General features: G+C 39.8%; 1 protein-coding gene across 5 annotated transcripts in view; it reads left to right on the top strand.

The window, feature by feature from the left end:
* Rad17 (Rad17 checkpoint clamp loader component) overlaps positions 1-25,216 on the top strand; it is a gene marked incomplete at its 3' end in the record, with an annotated part of 202,403 nt that overhangs the window by 15,485 nt on the left and 161,702 nt on the right. For all 5 annotated transcript variants that reach the window (XM_070097049.1, XM_070097048.1, XM_070097045.1 and 2 more), the window contains 1 exon segment: positions 18,408-18,552. In XM_070097049.1, the coding sequence (XP_069953150.1) occupies positions 18,408-18,552 (145 nt within the window).

The raw sequence follows: 25,216 nt of genomic DNA, 5'->3' as shown, positions 1-25,216 counted from the left end.
AAAAATTTTGCTTCAGCTAACGCTAAAAAACTCGGCCAATACAATTTGTTCGAGACGCGTCCACGTGTGGCCTGAGCGTGCCTCAGTTGTCCCGTGGGTGCCAGTGTTTACAAGCCAGCCAGTGCGGTCGCATCCATGCATACAATCGGAACATTTCATATTATCACAGCGTTTTTAGTGATTGTACCTGCAAAATAAGTTACAATGGGCCCCAAGAAAGCTTCTAGTGCCAACCCTGTGATAAAAAGGGTGAGAATTAGTATGGAAATTAAGAAAGATTTTGAAGGGTTTGGGGCTAACCCTGAGATGCCTATGCCAGTTGTGGAATCCATTGTGACTACTTCAAAGATTGAGGAAATGTGTGCAAAGTGGGTTGAACTGCAAACCTTTATGGATGAAAATCACCCTAACACAGGTATTGCAAGCCATGCTGGTGACTATTACAATGACAGTGTTGTGGCCCATTTTAGGCAAATCTTAAATGAACGGGAGGTACAGACCTCTATAGGCAGATTTGTTGTGCGACAGAGGTCCAGTGACTCTAAAGCTGGTCCTTAGTGGCATTAAAAGAAGAAGGGGAGTAACCCTGGAAAAGGACTTGATACCTAAAGTCCTATGGAAGGGGATTCATTCCCCTTCTAAACATTAACAACTTCCACACTCTCCCCTCCTCCCATCCCATCAATCATCACCAGATCTTCAATAAAGGTAAGTGTCAGCTTGTGTGTATTAAAATTAATATTTCATGTGGTAAAAATTTTTTTTTTTTTCGTTGGGGTGTCTTGCACGGATTAATTTGATTTCCATTATTTCTTATGGGGAAAATTAATTCAGGTAACAATAATTTCAGCTAACGATGAGCTTTCAGGAACGGATTAATATCGTTAGCTGAGGGTCCACTGTATATACACCTACCATCCAACGTACGACCGAGTTCGGTTCCGAGAAGCCGGTCGTAAGTCGAAATGGTCATAAGTCGAACTTTACTACTGAATATCAACAAAACATTTTTGTAATGACTTTATTTTATTGTTTTATTTTGGTATTTCATGTTTTACTTTACTTTTTATGTTGTTAGTACTGTATTTTATACTGTAAGGTTTAGGATAAACACTGTGTACAACACAAATAGCTGTTTATTTCCCAGAAATTTGGCATAAAAAACACGGTCGTAAGTCGAGTGGTCGTAAGTCGAGCAGGTCGTAAGTCGGATGGTAGGTGTATATATAATGTGTAGGTAGGTAGTAGGTTGGTAAACAGCAACTGCCCAGGGAGGTGCTACCGTCCTACCAAGTGAGTGTAAAACGGAAACCTGTAATTGTTTTACATGATGGTAGGATTGCTGGTGTCCTTTTGTCTGTCTCATAAACATGCAAGATTTCAGGTACGTCTTGCTACTTCTATTTACACTTAGGTCACACTACACATGCATGTACAAGCATATATATACACACCCCTCTGGGTTTTCTTCTATTTTCTTTCTAGTTCTTATTCTTGTTTATTTCCTCTTATCTCCATGGGGAAGTGGAACAGAATTCTTCCTCCATAAGCCATGCGTGTTGTAAGAGGCGACTAAAATGCTGGGAGCAAGGGGCTAGTAACCTCTTCTCCTGTATATATTACTAAATGTTAAAGGAGAAACTTTCGTTTTTCCTTTGGGCCACCCCGCCTCGGTGGGATATGGCCGGTGTGTTGAAAGAAAGAAGATATATGTGTGTGTGTGTGTGTGTGAGGAATTCGCAAGAGCAGGCGAAATATACACAAACACTGATCTCTGGCTGAAGGAGACTCAAACCTACGAACCTTGGAACAAGGTATGCAATGCTATACCAAACTCACCAGCTTGCGCTAGACTTTGATCCAAGGCAGCCAACTTTCAGGGAGAAGGCTTACAGCTTTTCATCTCATCCCCTGCATGCATCAGCCTTGCTAGAGATTTTAACAATGCAAGGAATTCGTGAGAGCAGGTGAAATATACACAAACACTGATCTCTGGCTGAAGGAGAGTCAAACCTACGAACCTTAGAACACATTTTTTTTTTTTATTTTATTTATTTATTTTTTTTTTTTTTAAAGTTGGCCGTCTCCCACCGAGGCAGAGTGACCCAAAAAGAAAGAAAATCTCCAAATCATTCAACACTTTCACCTCACTCATACATGATCACTGTTTTTTGCAGAGGTGCCTAGAACACAACAGCTTAGAAACATATACATATAAAGATACACAACATATCCCTCCAAACTGCCAATATCCCAGGATATTGGCAGTACCAACAATACCACCAGTCCGATAACATTCTTCTTTGCAAATATACAGGGTCTAAAGCCAGCAACAAACAACAAAATACCTTTCATCCGTGGACTGCTTGCAGAGGCAAAGGCAATGTTCGCGGCTTTCACTGAGACCCACATAAAGGATCACTTGGACAACGAAATATGGATCCCAGGTTACAACCTATACAGATGTGACAGAGTGAACAGGCAAAAGGGGGGGGTTGGCCTGTACATTGCAGTCACTTGTTTGCACAGAACTGCTAAATGCCTCAAATGATGTAGTGGAAGTTTTAGCAGTAAAGGTCGAGAACCAAAACCTAGTCATTGTGGTAGTCTACAAGCCTCCGGATGCAACATCCCAGCAATTCCAGGAACAGCTGTTAAAAATTGACCACTGTCTGGAAAACCTTCCAGCTCCTGCACCCAACATCTTGCTCCTGGGGGATTTCAACTTAAGGCACCTAAAATGGAGGAATATAGCAAATAATATTGTTGCAGTAATAACACCAGGAGGCAGCTCTGATGAAAACTCACACTCACGCTCACACTCACACTCATCACCTTACTCTTTTCTATGTTCACTTTCAACTTTCTACCTTTACACACACTCCCAAACTCGTCTTTTCTTTAGAATCTCCCATAAGCACAGTATCATCAGCAAAAAGAAGCTGTGTCAATTCCCATTTTGTATTTGATTCCCCATAATTTAATCCCACCCCTCTCCCCAACACCCTAGCATTTACTTCTTTTACAAACCCATCTATAAATATATTAAACAACCATGGTGGCATTACACATCCCTGTCAAAGACCCACCTTTACCAGGAAGTAGTCTCCCTCTCTTCTACACACCCTGACCTAAGCCTCACTATCCTCATAAACACTATAGCATTTAGTAACTTGCTACCTGTCCAAGATCACCACCCATCTAGAAACCCATCAGTTACACAACCCAGGGCAACATGGGTTTAGAACAGGTCGCTCCTGTCTGTCTCAACTATTGGATCACTACGACAAGGTCCTAAATGCACTAGAAGACAAAAAGAATGCAGATGTAATATATACAGACTTTGCAAAAGCCTTCGACAAGTGTGACCATGGCGTAATAGCGCACAAAATGCGTGCTAAAGGAATAACAGGAAAAGTCGGTCGATGGATCTATAATTTCCTCACTAACAGAACACAGAGAGTAGTCGTCTACAGAGTAAAGTCCGAGGCAGCTACGGTGAAAAGCTCTGTTCCACAAGGCACAGTACTCGCTCCCATCTTGTTCCTCATCCTCATATCCGACATAGACAAGGATGTCAGCCACAGCACCGTGTCTTCCTTTGCAGATGACACCCGAATCTGCATGACAGTGTCTTCCATTGCAGACACTGCAAAGCTCCAGGCGGACATCAACCAAATCTTTCAGTGGGCTGCAGAAAACAATATGAAGTTCAACGATGAGAAATTTCAATTACTCAGATATGGTAAACATGAGGAAATTAAATCTTCATCAGAGTACAAAACAAATTCTGGCCACAAAATAGAGCGAAACACCAACGTCAAAGACCTGGGAGTGATCATGTCGGAGGATCTCACCTTCAAGGACCATAACATTGTATCAATCGCATCTGCTAGAAAAATGACAGGATGGATAATGAGAACCTTCAAAACTAGGGAGGCCAAACCCATGATGACACTCTTCAGGTCACTTGTTCTATCTAGGCTGGAATATTGCTGCACACTAACAGCACCTTTCAAGGCAGGTGAAATTGCCGACCTAGAAAATGTACAGAGAACTTTCACGGCGCGCATAACGGAGATAAAACACCTCAATTATTGGGAGCGCTTGAGGTTCCTAAACCTGTATTCCCTGGAACGCAGGAGGGAGAGATACATGATTATATACACCTGGAAAATCCTAGAGGGACTAGTACCGAACTTGCACACGAAAATCACTCACTACGAAAGCAAAAGACTTGGCAGACGATGCTCCATCCCCCCAATGAAAAGCAGGGGTGTCACTAGCACGTTAAGGGACCATACAATAAGTGTCAGGGACCCGAGACTGTTCAACTGCTTCCCAGCACACATAAGGGGGATTACCAACAGACCCCTGGCAGTCTTCAAGCTGGCACTGGACAAGCACCTAAAGTCAGTTCCGGATCAGCCGGGCTGTGGCTCGTACGTTGGTTTGCGTGCAGCCAGCAGCAACAGCCTGGTTGATCAGGCTCTGATCCACCAGGAGGCCTGGTCACAGACCGGGCCGCGGGGGCGTTGACCCCTGGAACTCTCTCCAGGTAAACTCCAGGTATATGTTTGTCTCTAAAGTGCAGGCATTGTACTTCCTATTTCCAGTGCTCAAGTCTGGCTATATAAAGATAACCAGTTTCCCTGAATCCCTTCACTAAATATTACCCTGCTCACACTCCAACAACTCGTCAGGTCCCAAATACTATTCATCTCCATTCACTCCTATCTAACACGCTCACGCATGCTTGCTGGAAGTCCAAGCCCCTCACCCACAAAACCTCCTTTACCTCCTCCCTCCAGCCTTTTTGAGGACAACCCCTACCCCGCCTTCCTTCCCCTACAGATTTATACGCTCTCCATTCTCTACACTCCACACCTTAACATACTTTGATCCATTCTCCACACTCCACACCTTCTCCTAATTTCCACACTCAGAATTCTCTGTATAATATTTACACCACACATTGCCATTAGACAGGACATCTCCACCACCTCCTTGCTGCAGCATTTACAACCCAAGCTTCACACCCATATAAGAGTGTTGGTACCACTATACTTTCATACATTCCCTTCTTTGCCTCCATAGATAATGTTTTTTTGTCTCCACATATACCTCAGTGCACCACTCGCCTTTTTTTCTTCATCAATTCTATGGTTAACCTCATCATCCATACATCCATCTGCTGACTCGTCAACTCCCAAATACATATCTGAAAACATTCATTTCTTCCATACTACTCCTCTCCAATTTGATATCCAATTTTTCTTTATCTAAATTATTTGATACCCTCATCACCTTACTCTTTTCTATGTTCACTTTCAACTTTCTACCTTTACACACACTCCCAAACTCGTCTTTTCTTTAGAATCTCCCATAAGCACAGTATCATCAGCAAAAAGAAGCTGTGTCAATTCCCATTTTGTATTTGATTCCCCATAATTTAATCCCACCCCTCTCCCCAACACCCTAGCATTTACTTCTTTTACAAACCCATCTATAAATATATTAAACAACCATGGTGGCATTACACATCCCTGTCAAAGACCCACCTTTACCAGGAAGTAGTCTCCCTCTCTTCTACACACCCTGACCTAAGCCTCACTATCCTCATAAACACTATAGCATTTAGTAACTTGCTACCTGTTCTATATACTTGCAACATCTGTCACATTGCTCCCCCATCCACTCTATCATATGCCTTTTCTAAATCTATAAATGCAATGAAAACTTTCCTACCTTTATCTAAATATTGTTCACATATATGCTTCAATGTAAACACTTGATCTACACATCCTCATCCCACTCTAAGACCTCCTTGCTCGTCCGCATTCCTGCATTCTGTCTTGCCTCTAATTATTCTTCTTTCAACACACCGGTCGTATCCCACCAAGGCAGGGTGGCCCAAAAAGAAAAACGAAAGTTTCTCTTAAATTTAGTAATTTATACGGGAGAAGGGGTTACTAGCCCCTTGCTCCCTGCATTTTAGTCGCCTCTTACAACACGCATGGCTTACGGAGGAAGAATTCTGTTCCACTTCCCCATGGAGATAAGAGGAAATAAACTAAGAACAAGAACTAGAAAGAAAACAGAAGAATACCCAGAGGGGTGTGTATATATATGCTTGTACATGCATGTGTAGTGTGACCTAAGTGCAAGTAGAAGTAGCAAGACATACCTGAAATCTTTCATGTTCATGAGACAGAAAAAAGGACACCAGCAATCCTACCATCATGTAAAACAATTACAGGCTTTTTTGTTTTACACTCACTTGGCAGGACGGTAGTACCTCCCTGGGCGGTTGCTGTCAACTAACCTACTACCTAGTTGCCTCTAATTCTTTCAATAATAACCCTACCATATACTTTTCCTGGTATACTCAGTAAACTTAATCCTCTATAATTTTTACAGTCTCTTTTGTCCCCCTTCCCTTTATATAAAGGAATTATACATGCTCTCTGCCAATCCCTAGGTACCTTCCCCTCTTTCATTATTATTTATTATTATTATTTTATTATCACACTGGCCGATTCCCACCAAGGCAGGGTGGCCCGAAAAAGAAAAACTTTCACCATCATTCACTCCATCACTGTCTTGCCAGAAGGGTGCTTTACACTACAGTTTTTAAACTGCAACATTAACACCCCTCCTTCAGAGTGCAGGCACTGTACTTCCCATCTCCAGGACTCAAGTCCGGCCTGCCGGTTTCCCTGAACCCCTTCATAAATGTTACTTTGCTCACACTCCAACAGCACGTCAAGTATTAAAAACCATTTGTCTCCATTCACTCCTATCAAACACGCTCACGCATACCAACCACTCCAACAATACATCCTCCCCTGCTTTTAACATTTCTGTCATGATCCCTTCAGTTCCAGCTGCTTTGCCTCCTTTCATTCTACATAATGCCTCCTGCACCTTCCCCACACTCACATCCTGCTCTTCTTCACCCTTAGAAGATAGTGTGCCTCCCTGGCCAGTGCATGAAATTACTGCCTCCCTTTCTTCGTCGACATTTAAAAGTTTCTCAAAATATTACCGCCATCTACCCAGTACCTTCATCTCCCCATCTACTAACTCCCCTTCTCTGTTTTTAACTGACAAATCCAATTGTTCTGTAGGCTTTCTTAACTTGATTAACTCCAAATTTTTTTCTTATTTTCATTAGAATTTCTTCACAGTGCCTCTCCCACTTTATCATCTGCTCTCCTTTTGCACTCTCACCTTTCTTTTACTCTCCATATACTCTACTCTTCTTATAACACTTCTGCTTTGTAAAAACCTCTCATAAGCTAACTTTTTCTCTCTTATCACACCCTTTACTTCTTCATTCCACCAATTACTCCTCTTTCCTCCTGCACCCACCCTCGTATAACCACAAACTTCTACCCCACATTCTAATACTGCATTTTTAAAACTATTCCAGCCCTCTTCAACCCCCCTGCTACTCATACTTGCACCAGCCCATCTTTCTGCCAATAGTTGCTTATATCTCACCCGAACTTCCTCCTTCCTTAGTTTATGCACTTTCACCCTTCTTGTTGCCATTTTTCTCTTTTTCCCATCTACCTCTTACTCTGACTGTAGCTACAACTAAATAATGATCCGATATATCAGTTGCCCTTCTATAAACGTGTACATCCTGGAGCCTACCCATCAACCTTTTATCCACCAATACATAATCTAACAAACTACTTTCATTACGTGCTATATAATACCTTGTATATTTATTTATCCTCTTCTTCATAAAATATGTATTACTTATTACCAAACCTCTTTCTACTCATAGCTCAATTAAAGGCTCCCCATTTTTGTTAACCCCTGGCACCCCAAATTTACCTACTACTCCCTCCACAACATTTTTGCCCACTTTAGCATTGAAATCCCCAACCACCATTACTCTCACACTTGGTTCAAAACTCCCCACGCATTCATTCAACATTTCCCAAAATCTCTCTTTCCTCTACACTTCTCTCTTCTCCAGGTGCATATACGCTTACTATAACCCACTTTTCACATCCAACTTTTATTTTACTCCACATAATCCTTGAATTAATACATTTATAGTCCCTCTTTTCCTGCCATAACTTATCCTTCAACATTATTGCTACTCCTTCTTTACCTCTAACTCAATTTGAAACCCCTGACCTAATCCCATTTATTCCTCTCCACTGAAACTCTCCTACCCCCTTCAGCTTTGTTTCACTTAAAGCCAAGACATCCAGCTTCTTCTCATTCATAACCCACAATCATCTCTTTCTTATCATTTGCACATCCACACACATTCAGACTTCCCACTTTGACAATTTTCTTCTTATTCTTTTTAGTAATTATTACAGGAAAAGGGGTTACTAGCCCATTGTTCCCGGCATTTTAGTTGACTTTTACAACACACATGGCTTACGGAGGAAAGATTCTTATTCTACTTCTCCATGGATATAAAAGGAAAAGTAATAATCCAAGAACTATTAAGATAAAATCAAAGAAAACTCAGATGAGTGTGTATAAATGAACATGTACATGTATGTGTATTGTGACCTAAGTGTAAGTAGAAGCAGCAAGACGTACCTGTAATCTTGCATATTTGAGAGACAAACAAAAGACACCAGCAATCCTACCATCATGTAAAACAATTACAGGCTTTCGTTTCACACTCGCTTAGCAGGACGGTAGTACCCCCCTGCATGGTTGCTGTCTACCAACCTATTACGTATTACTACATATTATTGTTATTATTATTATTTATTTATTTCTTAGGTAGTAGGTTGGTAGACAGCAACCACCCAGGGAGGTACTACCGTTCTGCCAGATGAGTGTAAAACAAAAGCCTGTAATTATTTTACATGATGGTAGGATTGCTGGTGTCTTTTGTCTGTCTTATAAACATGCAAGATTTCAGGTACGTTTTGCTACTTCTACTTACACTTAGGTCACACTACACATACATGTACAAGCATATATATATACACACCCCTCTGGGTTTTCTGCTATTTTCTTTCTAGTTCTTGTTCTTGTTTATTTCCTCTTATCTCCATGGGGAAGTGGAACAGAATTCTTCCTCCGTAAGCCATGCATGTTGTAAGAGGCGACTAAAATATCAGGAGCAAGGGGCTAGTAACCCCTTCTCCTGTATAAATTACTAAATTTGAAAAGAAACTTTTGCTTTTCTTTTTGGGCCACCCTGCCTTGGTGGGATACGGCCGGTGTGTTGAAAGAAAGAAAAGATTTATTTATTTAACATGTCAATCGTCTCTCACCAAGGCAGGGGTGACCTAAAAAGAAAGAAAATCCCCAAAAAGAAAATACTTTTAGCATTCAACACTTTCACCTCACTCATACATAATCACTGTCTTTGCAGAGGCACTCAGATATGCCAGTTCAGAAGTTCCTCGAAACTGCCAATATCCCAAACCCCTCCTTTAAAGTGCAGGCATTGTACTTCCCATTTCCAGGACTCGAGTCCCACTAACAGCTCATCAGCTATACTAATGAATAATCATGCATATTTCAAACAGCTAACATTGCATATTATGAATATGAATGATAATGCAAATAAAAATTATGTCACTCAAGATAACATTTTTGATAGTCTTCCTTACCTATCATTTCAGTACAAAAGTCAGAAAAGTTGGGGAAAACTGTGGACAGTTTTTCTTTTAAATCGTTCTTAGCATCCATCTTTTGGCAAAACTTTTTCATTACTAGTGCAAACAGAAAAATCAGCTTACCATAAGTATATGATATCAGGCCAAGGTCAATAATACCCTTAAGGTTATATTACAGATGGTATAATATACAGCAGGGCCCCGCTTTACGGCGTTTCACTTAACGGCGTTCCGCTAATACGGTCATTTCAAATTATGACCAAAACTCGCTATACGGCTCCCCCCACCTGACTTTCTAATACGGTCACCGCGCCCCACCCTGTTTGTTTACATTCTTCGTGAGCTCAGTTAGCACTAAGTCTCTCCATTTTGTCTGGAAACTCCAAAATTTCAAATGTTTTTAAAAGTTATTTCATATTTTATATATACTCTGATAATTATACTTATGTATACCTGTACTTAAATAAACTTACATACTGTGCTGGCATGCAGGTACACATTAAAATCAGTAAGAGTGTCTTATGTCTCCAGATGTCATATTAATAATGATAATAATAATCATCGAGTCTCATTTAAATGTCGTATATTACGTTAAATACACATTTTCATTAATCCATCTATGATATTTTTTCAAAATTATATAATAAACATGATACATAACATAAAAAGATGATAAATACACCCCACAATATAATAAATAAGCATAAATATGAGATGTGGTAGCCAGATAACTTGTACAAGGGACTCTAAGAATGACATTTTCTCTAATCTAACATAAGAGAAAATGTGTTACTGGGGGTAACTGTAGAAAATTATTCCTTTCGTATGTATGTAAGTAAGTTTATTCAGGTATACACAAATACAGTTACATAGATTATCATACATAACAAATGTGTAGAGAACCTAGGATAACCCAAAAAAGTCAGAGTGACTTATTTCCATTGCCTTCACTCAGAGCATCATTTCTTCTCAAAATGATGTTACATGAGAATGGGAGTGTTCTTCTTTATTTATTCTACCGTATCAATGTAGAGACAACCTGTACACAATGTAACTTGTACACAAACCAGACGTGTACACTTTGTTTACAAAACTTACCTTCGCCTGGTTTGTTTACATAACTCTGCGCCTGTACTCTCTTATGCACTCATTCTTTCTCTCTCTCATTTATTCGTTTTATCTCATTTACTTACTCCTGACACTACATTAAGACTACATATATTTTAAGGTAAGTAATGAGTGAACTGTATATACATTTTATCGCTCTGGGATGCTTAAATGTAATAGAATATTATGTGTAGGTGGGTTGGCCAAGTATGGTAGCCCGGCTGACTACCATACATACCACACTTGATTTTTTACAATAAATACTACTCATCACACCCTATATTTTAAGGTAAGTAATGAGTGAACTGTATATACATTTTATTGCTCTGGGATGCTTAAATATCATAGAATTGTATGTGTGGGTGGGGTGGCCTGGTACGGTAGCCTGGCTGACTACCATACATACCACACTTGATTTCTTACAATAAATACTACTCGTCTCACCCTAGATTAAGACTATAAATATTTTAAGGTAAGTAATGAGTGCACTGTGTGTATTGTACTTTTTTATTGTTTATTGATGCCTGGTTCTATTGCTAACTTAATATATGTTAGTGTAAACTTGTTATCTAATGTTTGCATTTGTAAGTGGAAAAAAAGGGTGTTCCACTTTACAGCGGTAGCCTGGAACCTAACCAGCCGTATAAGTGGGGCCCTACTGTACCAACAAGTTGCCAAATGAGACACATCTGCAACACTTGGGTATCTATATGGCCAAAACGACAGTGGTGGGCTAATCACATCAAAAATTCTTCTATTACTTCCAGCATTATATTCATTCACTTGCACTCAAATGAAAAAGCCTGTTGTGCAGGCAAAAATTTTCAGCAATAAAGACACCCAATTGTTGCAAATGTCTTACTCATCACCCTCAAAGCAAGTTTGGATAAGTCTGAGTATTCTTTCATGGCTTGCATCCAGAAATGCAGGAGTGATATTTGTTTGAATTGTATTTGCAGTCTCCTATCAGATAATCTTTATTAACTGCTGCTCTTCATAAAATGTCAGATGTGAGACAGGGTTAATTTAAAATGGATTGTATATCCAGGTCTGAGACAGGTTCCTATGGAAGATAGCATCTCCATAGCTTGAGGCTCGGTTGCTTGAGGTGTCCAATTATGAGGCCTTTCACAAGCTCATCCAAGATAGTTTCACATTTTGATGAATTCGTGTAGTATTGGAAAGCACCGGAGAAGATTTGTATTTACAAAGCTTGATTAGAATGTGAGTTTTTTTTATCACTACTTTAATCTTGCCTTGTGTGTTAAACACTGACACTGACATCCTTGAGACAATTTCTGCTTCAGTAATTCCAAGCTGAAAAAATGTCTGCCAGGTATAATTTTTATTCACAAAAAAACAGAAGATTTACTGTTATGCAGACGACTGCATTATTGTAATAATTGTATAATGTCAACCCATTCATGACTGTATATTGGAATGGACAGTGACGTCATTTATTTGGTCTTGAACATCGCCAAAGAATTGAGCATTACTGCTACTTTGAGCTCAGTTTCAAGGTATTTTTCGTCGTGAAACCAATCAAAATCATATCTATTTCTGTAACATATCTTTCACTCTATCAAAGAGACCAAAAAACGAGAATGCAACCATAAAAACCATTTGAAAATACTGCTAAGGGATGGCAGATGGCTGAGAAGTGAACTCCATTACTTATGGTCTGATTTCTTTCATTTTTGGTATACGTTAAAAAGCATCTTTCCATCATACAATGCGCAAGTTTCAATAAGATAGTCCAACAAACAAATGAGATCCAGTTACCTAGATCAAGATCAAGAGCCCCTCACCAGCGTCAAGGAAACTCCCTTGAGGCCCGCTCGCTTGTGGAAATTTCGCTCGCGTATGGAAGCAAAAAATTGATGGAGCGTTTGTTCGTACAGTGGACCCTCGGCTAACGATATTAATCCGTTCTTGAAAGCTCATCATTAGCTGAAATTATCGTTAGCTGAATTAATTTTCCCCGTAAGAAATAATGGAAATCAAATTAATCCGTGCAAGACACCCCAAAGTATGAAAAAAAAAAATTTTTTACTACGTGAAATATTAATTTTAATACACACAAACTGGCACTTACCTTTATTGAAGATCTGGTGATGATTGATGGGGTGGGAGGAGGGGAGAGTGTGGAAGTTATTGTTTAGAAGGGGAATCCCCTTCCATTAGGACTTGATACCTCCGGGGTTACTTCCCTTCTTCTTTTAATGCCACTAGGACCAGCTTGAGTCACTGGACCTCTGTCGCACAACATATCTGTCCATAGAGGCCTGTACCTTTCGTTCCTTTATGACTTTCCTAAAGTGTTTCACAACATTGTCATTGTAATAGCACCAGCACGGCTTGCAATAGCTGTGTGAGGGTGATTTTTATTAAAAAAGGTTTGCACTTCAAGCGACTTTGCACACGTTTCCTTAATCTTTGAGGTAGGCAACTTCTTCAATTTCTCTATCCCCTCCTCCGAAGCAGTTTCCTCAGTTCTGGCCTCTTGCTGTTGAAGATGATCTTGCAGCTCATCAGTGGTTAGTTCTTCATTGTCCTCCTCCGCTAACTCTTCCACATCCTCCCCACTAACCTCCAACCCCATAGACTTTCCCAATGCCACAATTGATTCCACAACTGGCATACACTTCTCAGGGTTAGCCTCAAATCCTTCAAAATCCCTTTTGTCTACACATTCTGGCCACAGTTTCTTCCAAGCAGAGTTCAAGGTCCTCTTAGTCACTCCCTCCCAAGCCTTACCTATAATGTTTACACAACTGAGGATGCTAAAGTGATCTCTCCAAAACTCTCTTAGAGTCAATCGAGTTTCTGTGGTCACTACAAAGCACTTTTGAAGGATGACCAGGAGCATTGTCTAATACCAGGAGGCACTTAAGGTCCAATTTATTTTCCAGGAGGTAATTTTTCACAGTGGGGGCAAATGCATGGTGTAACCAGTCATAGAAAAGGTCTCTAGTGACCCATGCCTTACTGTTTGCCCTCCACATCACACACAAATTAGCCTTGAGGACATTGTTTCTCCTGAACACACTGGGAGTTTCAGAGCGATGCACCAATAAAAGCTTCACTTTGCAGGCATTTTTCTAATTAAATCCTCATGCAACTTCCTAGCCTTTTCACATATGATCGCTTGAGAGATGCTATCTCCTATCTGTTTTTCGTTTATCGACACCAATAACAGTCTCTCAACATCATCTATCACTTGCGATCTCTTATTCGAAAACAAAGTTGCACCTTTTGCAAGAACTGCTTCCTTGATTGTCGTTTTCTTGGCCACGATAGTAGCGATGGTTGATTGGGGTTTGGTATACAACCTGGCCAGCTCCGAGACACGCACTCCACTTTCGTACTTAGCAATTTTCTCTTTCTTCATATCCATAGTAATTCTCACCCTTTTTCCTGCAGGGTTATCACTAGAAGCTTTCTTGGGGCCCATGGTGACTTATTTTGCAGGTACAATCACTAAAAATGCTGTGATAATATGAAATGTTCCGATTGTATGCGTGGATGCGACCGCACTGGCTGGCTTGTAAACACTGGCACCCACAGGACAACTGAGGCGCGCTCAGGCCACACGTGGACGCGTCTCGAACGAATCACGTTGGGCAAGTTTTTTAGCGTTAGCTGAGGCAAAATTTTTGCGTTAAAATGTATCGTTAGCCAGATTTAACGTTAGCTGATTGTTTTTGGAAAAACTCGCACATGGATGCGCTCACATGTGGAGGTTCCACTGTACAGTCTTTCTTGTAAGCTGTGTGTTATTTTGTTTAAATTAACTATCTTCGTTCATAAGTGGTAGTGGTTTAACTATTTTAGTTTATAAGTTCATAATTGTTAGTGGTTTAACATCATTGCTTTGGTCTTTTTGTTCTTTAATAATTGTAACGGCTGTTTCTCTATGTACCCCTTATGAATGAAAGCATCGATCCTGATATTAACCTCTTATTGAACAGCACACACAGTCCAAACCGTAATTGCCATTACTACACTTCTAATCAGGCTGATACCCTTCTCAGTGTCAGCAAGAACATTACAGTCTTCAACTACAATGTTAGATCGTTGAGTAAACACTATGATGACCTCATTGCACTACTTAAGTCTCTAAATGCTACTATAACTTTCATTATACTTACTGAAACCTGGCTCAGACAAGATCTGACAGACATATTTACCATACCTGGTTACACAGCCATACATAACTGTAGGCCCGGCCAGTCAGGAGGAGGCACTGCCATCTATTACTCTGATGAACTAGAATGTGTGAAATCAACTAATGTACGGGATGAAAATGGTGAATATATAATAGCTAAATTTACATCAAAAACACTTAAGAAATCTATAGCAGTTGGTGCAGTCTACAGACTACCACACTCAAACACTTAAACTTTTAGCAATAACCTTAGAAACATGATAATTGAGTCAGAGTTGAATGAACACCATCTGATACTAGCAGGAGATTTCAACATCAACCTTATCTAAGCAACCGACCCTCCAGTAGATGATTTCACAAATGCTATGAACAACAGCTTATTGCTACCCACTATAACAAAGCCAACAAGAATCTCTGACACTAGTGCCTTGTTACTCGATCATATCTGGACCAACATAATATCCCCACTACAAGCAGGTATAATCACAGATAGCACCACAGACCACTATCCTACCTTCCTCATAACCAACTTACCTAAACTGCCTCAAGAAACAAGGAAGATCTCATTTCGCCTGCATGATGAGACATCGATAAACAACCTAAAATTAGCTCTAGGTGCCATTGATTGCCAGAGAGAGCTAGATGACAGTAAGAATATCGATAAAGATATCAAAATTTTTTTTTACATAAACCCTGCGCTGTATAGCCCTTGTGGCTTAGCGCTTCTTTTTTGATTATAATAATAATAATACATAAACCCTAAACCTGTACAACAAACATTGCCCAATCAAAACGAAACAGATCACAGAAGAGAGGCTAAACAGCCCATGGCTAACTAGAAATATCCTCAAATCTATTAATATAAAACACCAACTTGAAAAGCAGTTTGGATTAGGCTTAATTACTAAAGAATTTACTAAGATACACATCAATACTAACAAAACTAATACGTAAATCAAAGCAAATGTATTATGAAAATAGATTTAGTGAAATGAAAGGTGACATGAAAAGTACTTGGCAAACCCTCTCCCAAATTTTGGGCTCAAGGAAACCTACTGGAAATAGAGAGAGAGACTTAACTAAACCAGATGAACTTCACGTGCAACCTATAGACACGGCCGACAAATTTAATGTCTTCTTTTCTACTGTAGGATCAAAGCTAGCGAGTGAAATTCCTAGCTCAAATACTCATCCGAGCGAGTACCTTACTGGCAACTATCCAAATATTCTATTTCTAGCTCCAACTAATCCCACTGAAGTCTCTCATCATTAAATCATTAAAAAACAAATCAGGTGATCTAGATAACTTGCCGCCATTCATACATAAAAAAGCTGCACCAGAACTGTCGCCCATTATTGCAACAATGTTTAACAAATCTAGATTCCTCAACCTTCCCATCCATACTCAAGACAGCAAGGGTCACCCCGATCCACAAAGGTGGAGATCCAACTGATTTGAACAATTACAGACCCATATCAAACTTGCCCTTACTATCCAAGATATTTGAAAAAATAATACACAAGCGACTTTACTCCTACCTTACATCCAACGATATACTTAACCCATGCCAGTTTGGATTTAGACCCAAAAAAAGCACAAATGATGCTATTATACAAATGCTTGACCTAATATACACAGCTCTCGATAAGAATGAATATCTCCTGGGGCTCTTTATCGACCTAAGAAAAGCATTTGACACAGTTGACCACAATCTCTTGCACCTCAAACTGAATCATTACGGCATAAGAGGACATTATCTTGACTACCTAAAATCCTATCTTAACGACAGACACCAGTATGTACATACAAATGGAGTCAACTGTGCTATCCAACCTGTAGCTGTAGGAGTATCCCAAGGTAGTGTCCTAGGCCCACTCCTCTTTCTCATCTACATCAATGATCTCCCCAATGCATCCCAACTCCTTACACCAGTTAGTTCTATTCGCAGATGACACTACATATGTCTACTCCCATTCAGACCCAGCTGTGCTTGAAAACACCGTAAACAATGAACGGCTAAAGATATATGAGTGGATGATGACCAACAAACTCACATTCAACATAGACAAAATTTACTTCATGCTGTTTGGCAACAGAGCATCAAATATTCAACTCAACATACTGTTAAATGGTTCCCCTATATCAAGACACATGGAGGGCAAATTTCTAGGTCTTGTCCTTGACTGTAATCTTAAATTTCAGTCCCATACCCATCACATAGCCAAGAAAATTTCCAAATCAGTAAGAATCCTTTCCAAGATACGCTATTATGTACCACAAATGACTCTCCTTACCCTGTGCCACTCTCTAATATATCCTTACCTCACCTATGGTATCTGTGCCTGGGGCTCAACCACAGCTAACCACCTTAGACCCTTAATAATCCAACAAAAAGCTGCTTTGCGGGTGATAACCAGCTCCTGTGCTAGACAGCACACCCCACCACTTTTCAAAAGACTCAACTTGCATATACAGAACTTTAAACTCCACTGTAAACCCTACCCTAAAACTACTCCTCAACAGTTACAACAGAATGTGCAGTCACAATACAAAGCATAAGGCCCTTTTCAACATCCCTCGAGTAAGACTCTCACAATGCAAGAACACTTTGCATATAAAAGGCCCAAAGATCTGGAACTCGCTACCGGAACAGGTCAAGGATCCCCAGACAACTTATAAATTTAGGACCCTGCTAAAAAAATCATCTTATCTCACAATATTAATCAAATCAACCAAACATCTACCGACTAGTTTTATCATGTGACCTGCTGGCTTTTAATTCTGCCATTCCATAAAATATTACCACCTGCACCATTCCTTGTAAATTAGATTTTGTACTAAGTATACATAAGATTTATTAAGTCCAAATAAGATTGTAAAACAGCTAAACACTATTCTATGTTTGGTTTTAAGTAATAATTACTATGTACTATTATCTTATCTTGTTTTAATTAGTTACTATGTATTAGGATTAGTTTTCCCGAAATGCCTCGGCGTGATAGTGGCTATCTTTGTACTTAGCAAATCAAAACTGTAATTACACATTGTAACCTTTACAAAGAAATAAACTTATTTCTTACAACATGCATGGCTTACGGAGGAAGAATTCTGTTCCACTTCCCCATGGACATAAGAGGAAATAAACAAGAACAAGAACTAGAAAGAAAATAGAAGAATACCTAGAGGGGTGTGTATATATATGCTTGTACATGTATATGTGGTGTGACCTAAGTGCAAGTAGAAGTAACAAGACTTACCTGAAATCTTGCATGTTTATAAGACAGACAAAAGACACCAGCAATCCTACCATCATGTAAAACAATTACATGTTTTCGTTGTACACTCGCTTGGCAGGACGGTAGTACCTCCCTGGGCGGTTGCTGTCTACCAACCTACTACCTAGGAAATAAACTTATTATTATTATTATTATAAAGAAAAAAGCTGCTTTATTTTGTGTTATTTTCTGAAAGTGCTATTTGAGTTGCTTTATTATATCTTAATTTGTCTAATTTGTAGGGAAGGAAATTCTTATTGTTGACGGGTCCAGCTGGTTGTGGAAAGTCTGCCACAGTTCGGCTGCTGGCCAAGGAGGCTAGATTGAATTTTGTGGAATGGATTAACCCTACAACAACAGCTTACAATTCAGCATTCTTGGAACTAGGTGAGTTAGTCAAGATTTACACTTCTAAGAGCTTGCAATTCATCATTCTTGGAACTAGGTGAAACAGTGAAATTTTACACAACTGGAAAACTTGATAAATTAATTTACTTTTAACTTATCATTATACAGCATGATTGTATACCTCTGGCATTTTTCTTAGTTCTTAGTTGGAACATTTATGTCATTCTAGTATACATATGGTTAATTTAGTTATTGAAATGTATATTACAAATAGTAATTACTGTGATCATTTGTACAGTAATTTTTATATGTAACCTATCTTTCTCTTTATCTATTTTGTTTGCCATTCACTAGTTATTAAGATTTTCTTATATTAAGCTGTGCTATTAACCATTTCTCTGTTCACACCCCTGAAATTAAAACTACTCAGTGTCCACATTTAAAAAAAAAATTCTTCCGAAATGGTGGAGAATCTTTTTCTGAAGATAATGCTGGGCTGAAACAACGGTTGAATGGGAAACCTACATCAGTTCCATTTGCAGTCCCAGTGGTGTGGCTATAACTGAAGAATCACCTGCATGACTTCTACAGGGTTAATGTGGTTGGTTTCTTGATTGTGAGTCAGCATTTAAACCTGTTACATAGTGAGGACACTCCTATGCCTGTTCCACTTGTTGCTTATGTCACTGAATGTGACAGTAGTGAAACAACTAATAGCACTGATCTTTATGAACCCCAGAATGTGAGACTTTAAAATAACCTCACTTAATCACACTACAGGAATTAAATGATCTGGCCAGGGACCTTGCCCTATTAAAGCAGAAGACAGAATTGTTTGGATTGCACTTACAAGAATGGAACCATCTAGCAACATGCTATACTAGTTTGGTGGTATTTTATCAAATGAAGAATGCTGTGTGTTTTTGCACTGATGTGAATGGTCTTATGAAGGAACTGGGCTATGAACACCGTTCTGATGAATGGAGACATTCATTGATTCCACCAAGGTCTGTATGAAAGCAGTGCTCCTTCACAGCAGTAATGAAAAGCTATCTGTCACGTCAGTGGCTCATGCTGTGGGATTAAAGGAAATGTACAAGCCCATGGAAATTCTAATCAGCCTACAAAATACAGTGACCACAACTGGAATGTATGTATGGACCTAAAAGTTATAGTGCTAATATACAAAACACGTGCTTCCATTGTTTGGAATAGTCATGACTATGCTAACCATTCCATGGTCAAAAAATGGCCAGCACGAAAATACCCAGTTCCAAGAAAAGTCAGTATTTAACATATGTCACTTGTGTATCCTCGAAGAATATTTCTTCCATGATTGCATACAAAGTTGGGACTAATGAAAAACTTTGTGAATGTTCAGAGTGCAGGATTTCTTTACTTTAAGGAAAATTTGGGATGGATTTTAACTAACTCAAAACTTAAGGCTGGAGTACTTGTTGGGCCACTAATATGTGAACTATTATCCAACCCAGTCTTCCTATCAGAACTGACCCCACTGGAACTGGCTGCATTGGAGGCTTCCAAGCAGGTTCCCCAGAATATCCTAGGAAGGCACTGAGCAGATAATTATGCCAGATTAGTGCAAAACATGATAGAAGTGTACAGAGCATTGGGTTGCTGTATGTCCCTGAAAATGCACTTTCTCCATTCACATGTTTATTGCTCTTCATCCAACCTTAGTGCTCGTAGTGATGAGTATGGTGAAGGGTTCAAGATTTTTTTTTTTTTTTTTTTCAACAAGTCGGCCGTCTCCCACTGAGGCAGGGTGACCCAAAAAAGAAAGAAAATCCCCAAAAAGAAAATACTTTCATCATCATTCAACACTTCCACCACACTCACACATTATCACTGTTTTTGCAGAGGTGCTCAGAATACAACAGTTTAGAAGCATATACATATAAAGATACACAACATATCCCTCCAAACTGCCAATATCCCAAACCCCTCCTTTAAAGTGCAGGCATTGTACTTCCCATTTCCAGGACTCAAGTCCGACTATATGAAAATAACTGGTTTCCCTGAATCCCTTCACTAAATATTACCCTGCTCACACTCCAACAGATCGTCAGGCCCCAAGTACCATTCGTCTCCATTCACTCCTATCTAACACGCTCATGCACGCTTGCTGGAAGTCCAAGCCCCTCGCCCACAAAACCTCCTTTACCCCCTCTCTCCAACCCTTTCAAGGATGACCCCTACCCCGCCTTCCTTCCCCTATAGATTTATATGCTTTCCATGTCATTCTATTTTGATCCATTCTCTCTAAATGACCAAACCACCTCAACAACCCCTCTTCTGCCCTCTGACTAATACTTTTATTAACTCCACACCTTTTCCTAATTTCCACACTCCGAATTTTCTGCATAATATTTACACGACACATTGCCCTTAGACAGGACATCTCCACTGCCTCCAACCGTCTCCTCGCTGCTGCATTTACCACCCAAGCTTCACAGCCATATAAGAGTGTTGGTACTACTGTACTTTCATACATTCCCTTCTTTGCCTCCATAGATAACGTTTTTTGACTCCACATATACCTCAACGCACCACTCACCTTTTTCCCTCATCAGTTCTATGATTAACCTCATCCTTCATAAATCCATCTGCTGACACATCAAACTCCCAAGTATCTGAAAACATTCACTTCTTCCATACTCCTCCTCATCAAGATATCAGTACAATATAGGGATGCTATCGGGGGCTTTTCACTCCTAACATGATGGGGAAACTGCTGTTGGTTTCTTAAGAGACGCCACTGTTAGTCATCAGTGTAAAACTTAATGCTGGAAACATTTTTAAATATTTTTCTACTTTTAGTGAAAATATTGCTGAAAGTTCTTGAAACATTGTTTAGCAGTTACTGTATAATAAGGAAGGCAAGTTAGGGGTCATCCTAGGAAAGGATGGACAGAGGGGGTACAGGTGGTTTTGTGTGCAAGGGGCTTGGACATCTGTGACCATGTTGGATAAGAGTGGAGGCAAGTGGTTTTTGGGACTTGACAGGCTGTTGGAGTGTGAACAAGGTAACATTTATGAAGGGATTCAGGGAAACTGGTTACCCAGACTTGAGTCCTGGTGATGGAAAGTACAGTGCCTGCACTCTAAACTGTTGTACTGTATCTTTGTGACTCTGGCAAGACTTTAATAGTGTGAATGATGGTCACCCTGCCTCAGTGGAAGATGCCCCGAGTGTTAAAAAAAAATAAGGGGTTTTTAATGGTTCATTATATAAACTGTACTGTAATATTTATAAATAAACAATTCTTGAAATTGTGTGTTTCTCAATAACTAAAGATACTGATGCTCTAACAGTTTCTACTTCAGATTTGAAATGAGCATGCTCATATTACATAAATAACAAAAAAGGCACAATACCGTGACTGGAACGATACACAAATAACCCGCACATAAAAGAGAGAAGCTTACGACGACGTTTCGGTCCTACTTGGACCATTGACAAAGTCGCACTAACCAGAAGTGGAGCAGGACGGCTATATATAGCTGTCCTGCTCCACTTCCGGTTAGTGTGACTGTCAGTGGTCCAAGTCGGACCGAAACGTCGTCGTAAGCTTCTCTCTTTTATGTGCGGGTTATTTGTGTATCATATTACATAAGAACACTTACCTTTATCTCACTAGCAGACCCAACATATTTTTCTGTTGTCCACTCCTATCCATCCCATTATTTTCTGGGTTTTTCATTATTTACCTTTTTTCTCTAAAGGATATGTCAGCCAACATTATAACACCCAGGTCCTTCAAGCATTCTTGTTCTATTTGGTGGTGGTCCTGTGTTTTGTATATTCAGCTCCTTTTGAGTTCTTTATTTTTAATGTATCTTAGCAGTTGAAATTTGTCACCACTGAGCACCGGAAGACTTTGCTCATGTCACTTGCAATTTTTGTGTCCTCTCCTGACTTTCATATATCCATATTTGGGGAAGCAACTTTACCCTTGGCAGTGCTCATGCCAGTTTTGCAGTCTGGGCTCGGCTTAGTTGACAACCACTGGTTGTCTGTTCCTTATTTTTAACTAGATTCTTGGTGGTTTTTTACTGTGTGGCTGTTTTGGGCATCCTGCACAGGGCTTCAGGATTCCCTTCAGGGTCTCTTGCCAAATCTGCCTAGGCCCAGTAGCCGGTATGTGTGGACACTGCTTTAATCTCTCGTGGGACCCTTCATGTGCGTGAAGAACCTTCTAATGAATATCTCTCCACTTGTTCTGGTGCCATTATGCCACTTGTAGTAAAGCCACCTTCGTGGCTTTACTGCAAGTGATGCATCAGAGGGTGTTCATTATCTTGGGGTTTATCCATTGGCATCTGTCTGCTCTTCACACTGCCTGGTGAGTGACAGATTAGGACCTAGTGAACCATGCTTGATGGCTTGCTGCTCTCTGACCACTGGACATTCCATGCTCCTCTAATCTGGGATTACCACACCCCATATCTTCTACTTTTGAGGTACTCTTTCTAGATCTCAGAATGGTGCTCTTCTCTTCACCTGAACTCCGTATGACAATTGACAATGATAAACTGTTGTTCTGACCACCCTTTCCTACTATGACAATTTTGATAGGCTAGTTATTGTTCTATTTCTGGCAGGGGTACCATATATTTTGCTGACAGTATCAGGACAAGTGCTGGGGTCCTCAGTTGAGGTTGCTGCTCTCCCCTGGGCATCCAAGTTTAGCACAGTTGGGTCTTTAAATACACTCAGTTGAACTTCTTTCCATAACCATGCACTGTCACTCTAAGTGTCTTACCTCGGCTCGCCTCTTTGCATATCTATATATGCTTGTAGCCTCTATCTTTTTGATTGTGCTGGTGTTCTTTCTTGCTCTCACTTGCTCTGGTGCATGTATGTGTTTGCAGTAACATTGTCTTCTGACCTTGAAGGATGCTCTCTCTTGGTTTTCTTTTTTCTGGTGCTGACTTTGCCCTTGGCAGATAATGGAGATTATTTTTTTCTTTTTTACACCATATCTGACACTTGAGTTAAGAAAATGATCCTTCACATTCTCTGGTTCCTGTGTCAAGTTCGTGCCCATCAGGATGCTGTGCTGCTTGACAGCTGTCTCTTCTACTATGGGTGCTGGTGGTATAATTCCAAAGCAACATTCATGTGGCTCATTGAGACAGTATTGGATTTTGAAATGTGTAAAATTAATTTCTATCATAGTGACTATGGTGGGTGAATATTTCCACCTCCTTCCCCAATTGTATCGTTTTTATATGCCAGCTGGTGGGTTGTGGGTCAGTCAGGGTCAGCATGCTGGTCCTGATAACTTTTTTGATAAGGGCAAACTTGGGGCTTAATTGGACTTAACAGCCTTCTTAGGGTTGTTAAAAAGTGAGTAATAGTTAGAAATTTTCTGGAAAATATTCCAAAACACTTACCATGGTTCCTACGGCAGTGTTTCATAATAAAAGTCCAATTGGCCTCTGAAATAGGTGTAGTTGCTTGTTGCTAGTTCTCTAGTTTTTAACCCTATGGGGGTCGGCAGGTCCTCTCAGAGACTTGTTTTCAGGATCAGCCAAATTTCAAAAAAAAAAAAAAAAATCTTATGAAAAGATAGAGAATCTTTTCCCGATCATAATGACACCAAAAGTATGAAATTTGATGGAAAACTTACCAAATTATGCTCTCGCAAAGTTAGCGGTCTCGATGATGTTTACACATCGGCGATTTTGCCCACTTTGAGCCCTATTTTCGGCCAATTCCAGTGTACTAGTCAACAAAAATCATAACTATTTTGCTAGAACTCCATTTTTTCTATCAAATGAGTACAAGAAACCACCCATTTACCGATTTCAACTATCCAATAAAGTGGTCAGAATTTAGCAATTTTGCCAATTTCACACATTTCAAAAGATGCCGGTTTCCGAATAGGGTCCAGAATAAACAAGATAGACATTCCTGGCACTAAAATAACAAGTTCTTTGTTCATTAGTCACATCCCCAGGCCCCTCTTATATTTCTTTGGCTTTCCACTTTGAATTTTTATTCTTAGAAAAAAAATCAGATTTACTGTTATGCAGACTACTGCATTAGTGTAGAAATGGTATAAATAGTATCGGCGCACTTGTGAAAGAATATTAGACTCGCCAGTTGATGTGTATTGGATGCTTGGCATGATTTGTTTACTTTTGAACTTTGGTAAAAATCGAACATTTCTGCTACTTTGAGCTCAATTTCAAGGTACTTTTCTTTGTAAAACCAGTCAAAATCATCTCAATTTCTGTAATATGTCTTCCATTCTATAAAATGAGACCAAGAAAACTAGAATACAACAATAAATACCATTCGAAAATACAGTGTAAAGTCGTTTTAATCCAAAAACACGGTCAAAGTTTTTTTTTTCTCATTACGCACTGTGTGCTGCAGGATTTTTTTATACTGTGCACACTGACTGCATAGACCCATTCTTTCATATGTAGGCCTACCAGCTTTCTCTCACTAGATTTGAGGGCGCTAGAATTTAGGCGTACTAGTACGTCAAAAACCCTGAGTCGTAAGCCGTACTAGTACGTCCGAAACCCCCAAAGGGTTAAGAACTACAGTCTGGTTTATCCTGGGCCTTGAACCTTCTAGATAGAACCCTGGATATTGTTTTTTATTAGCAGGTGGGTAGTTTCCAGTAATTTAATGGTAAACCACCTACCTAGTATCTAAGAGAAG

This window comes from Cherax quadricarinatus, chromosome 56 (genome assembly GCF_038502225.1).
Source record: "Cherax quadricarinatus isolate ZL_2023a chromosome 56, ASM3850222v1, whole genome shotgun sequence".
NCBI classification, from domain to species: Eukaryota; Metazoa; Arthropoda; class Malacostraca; order Decapoda; family Parastacidae; genus Cherax; species Cherax quadricarinatus.
This window is presented reverse-complemented; position numbering and strand designations above follow the sequence as displayed.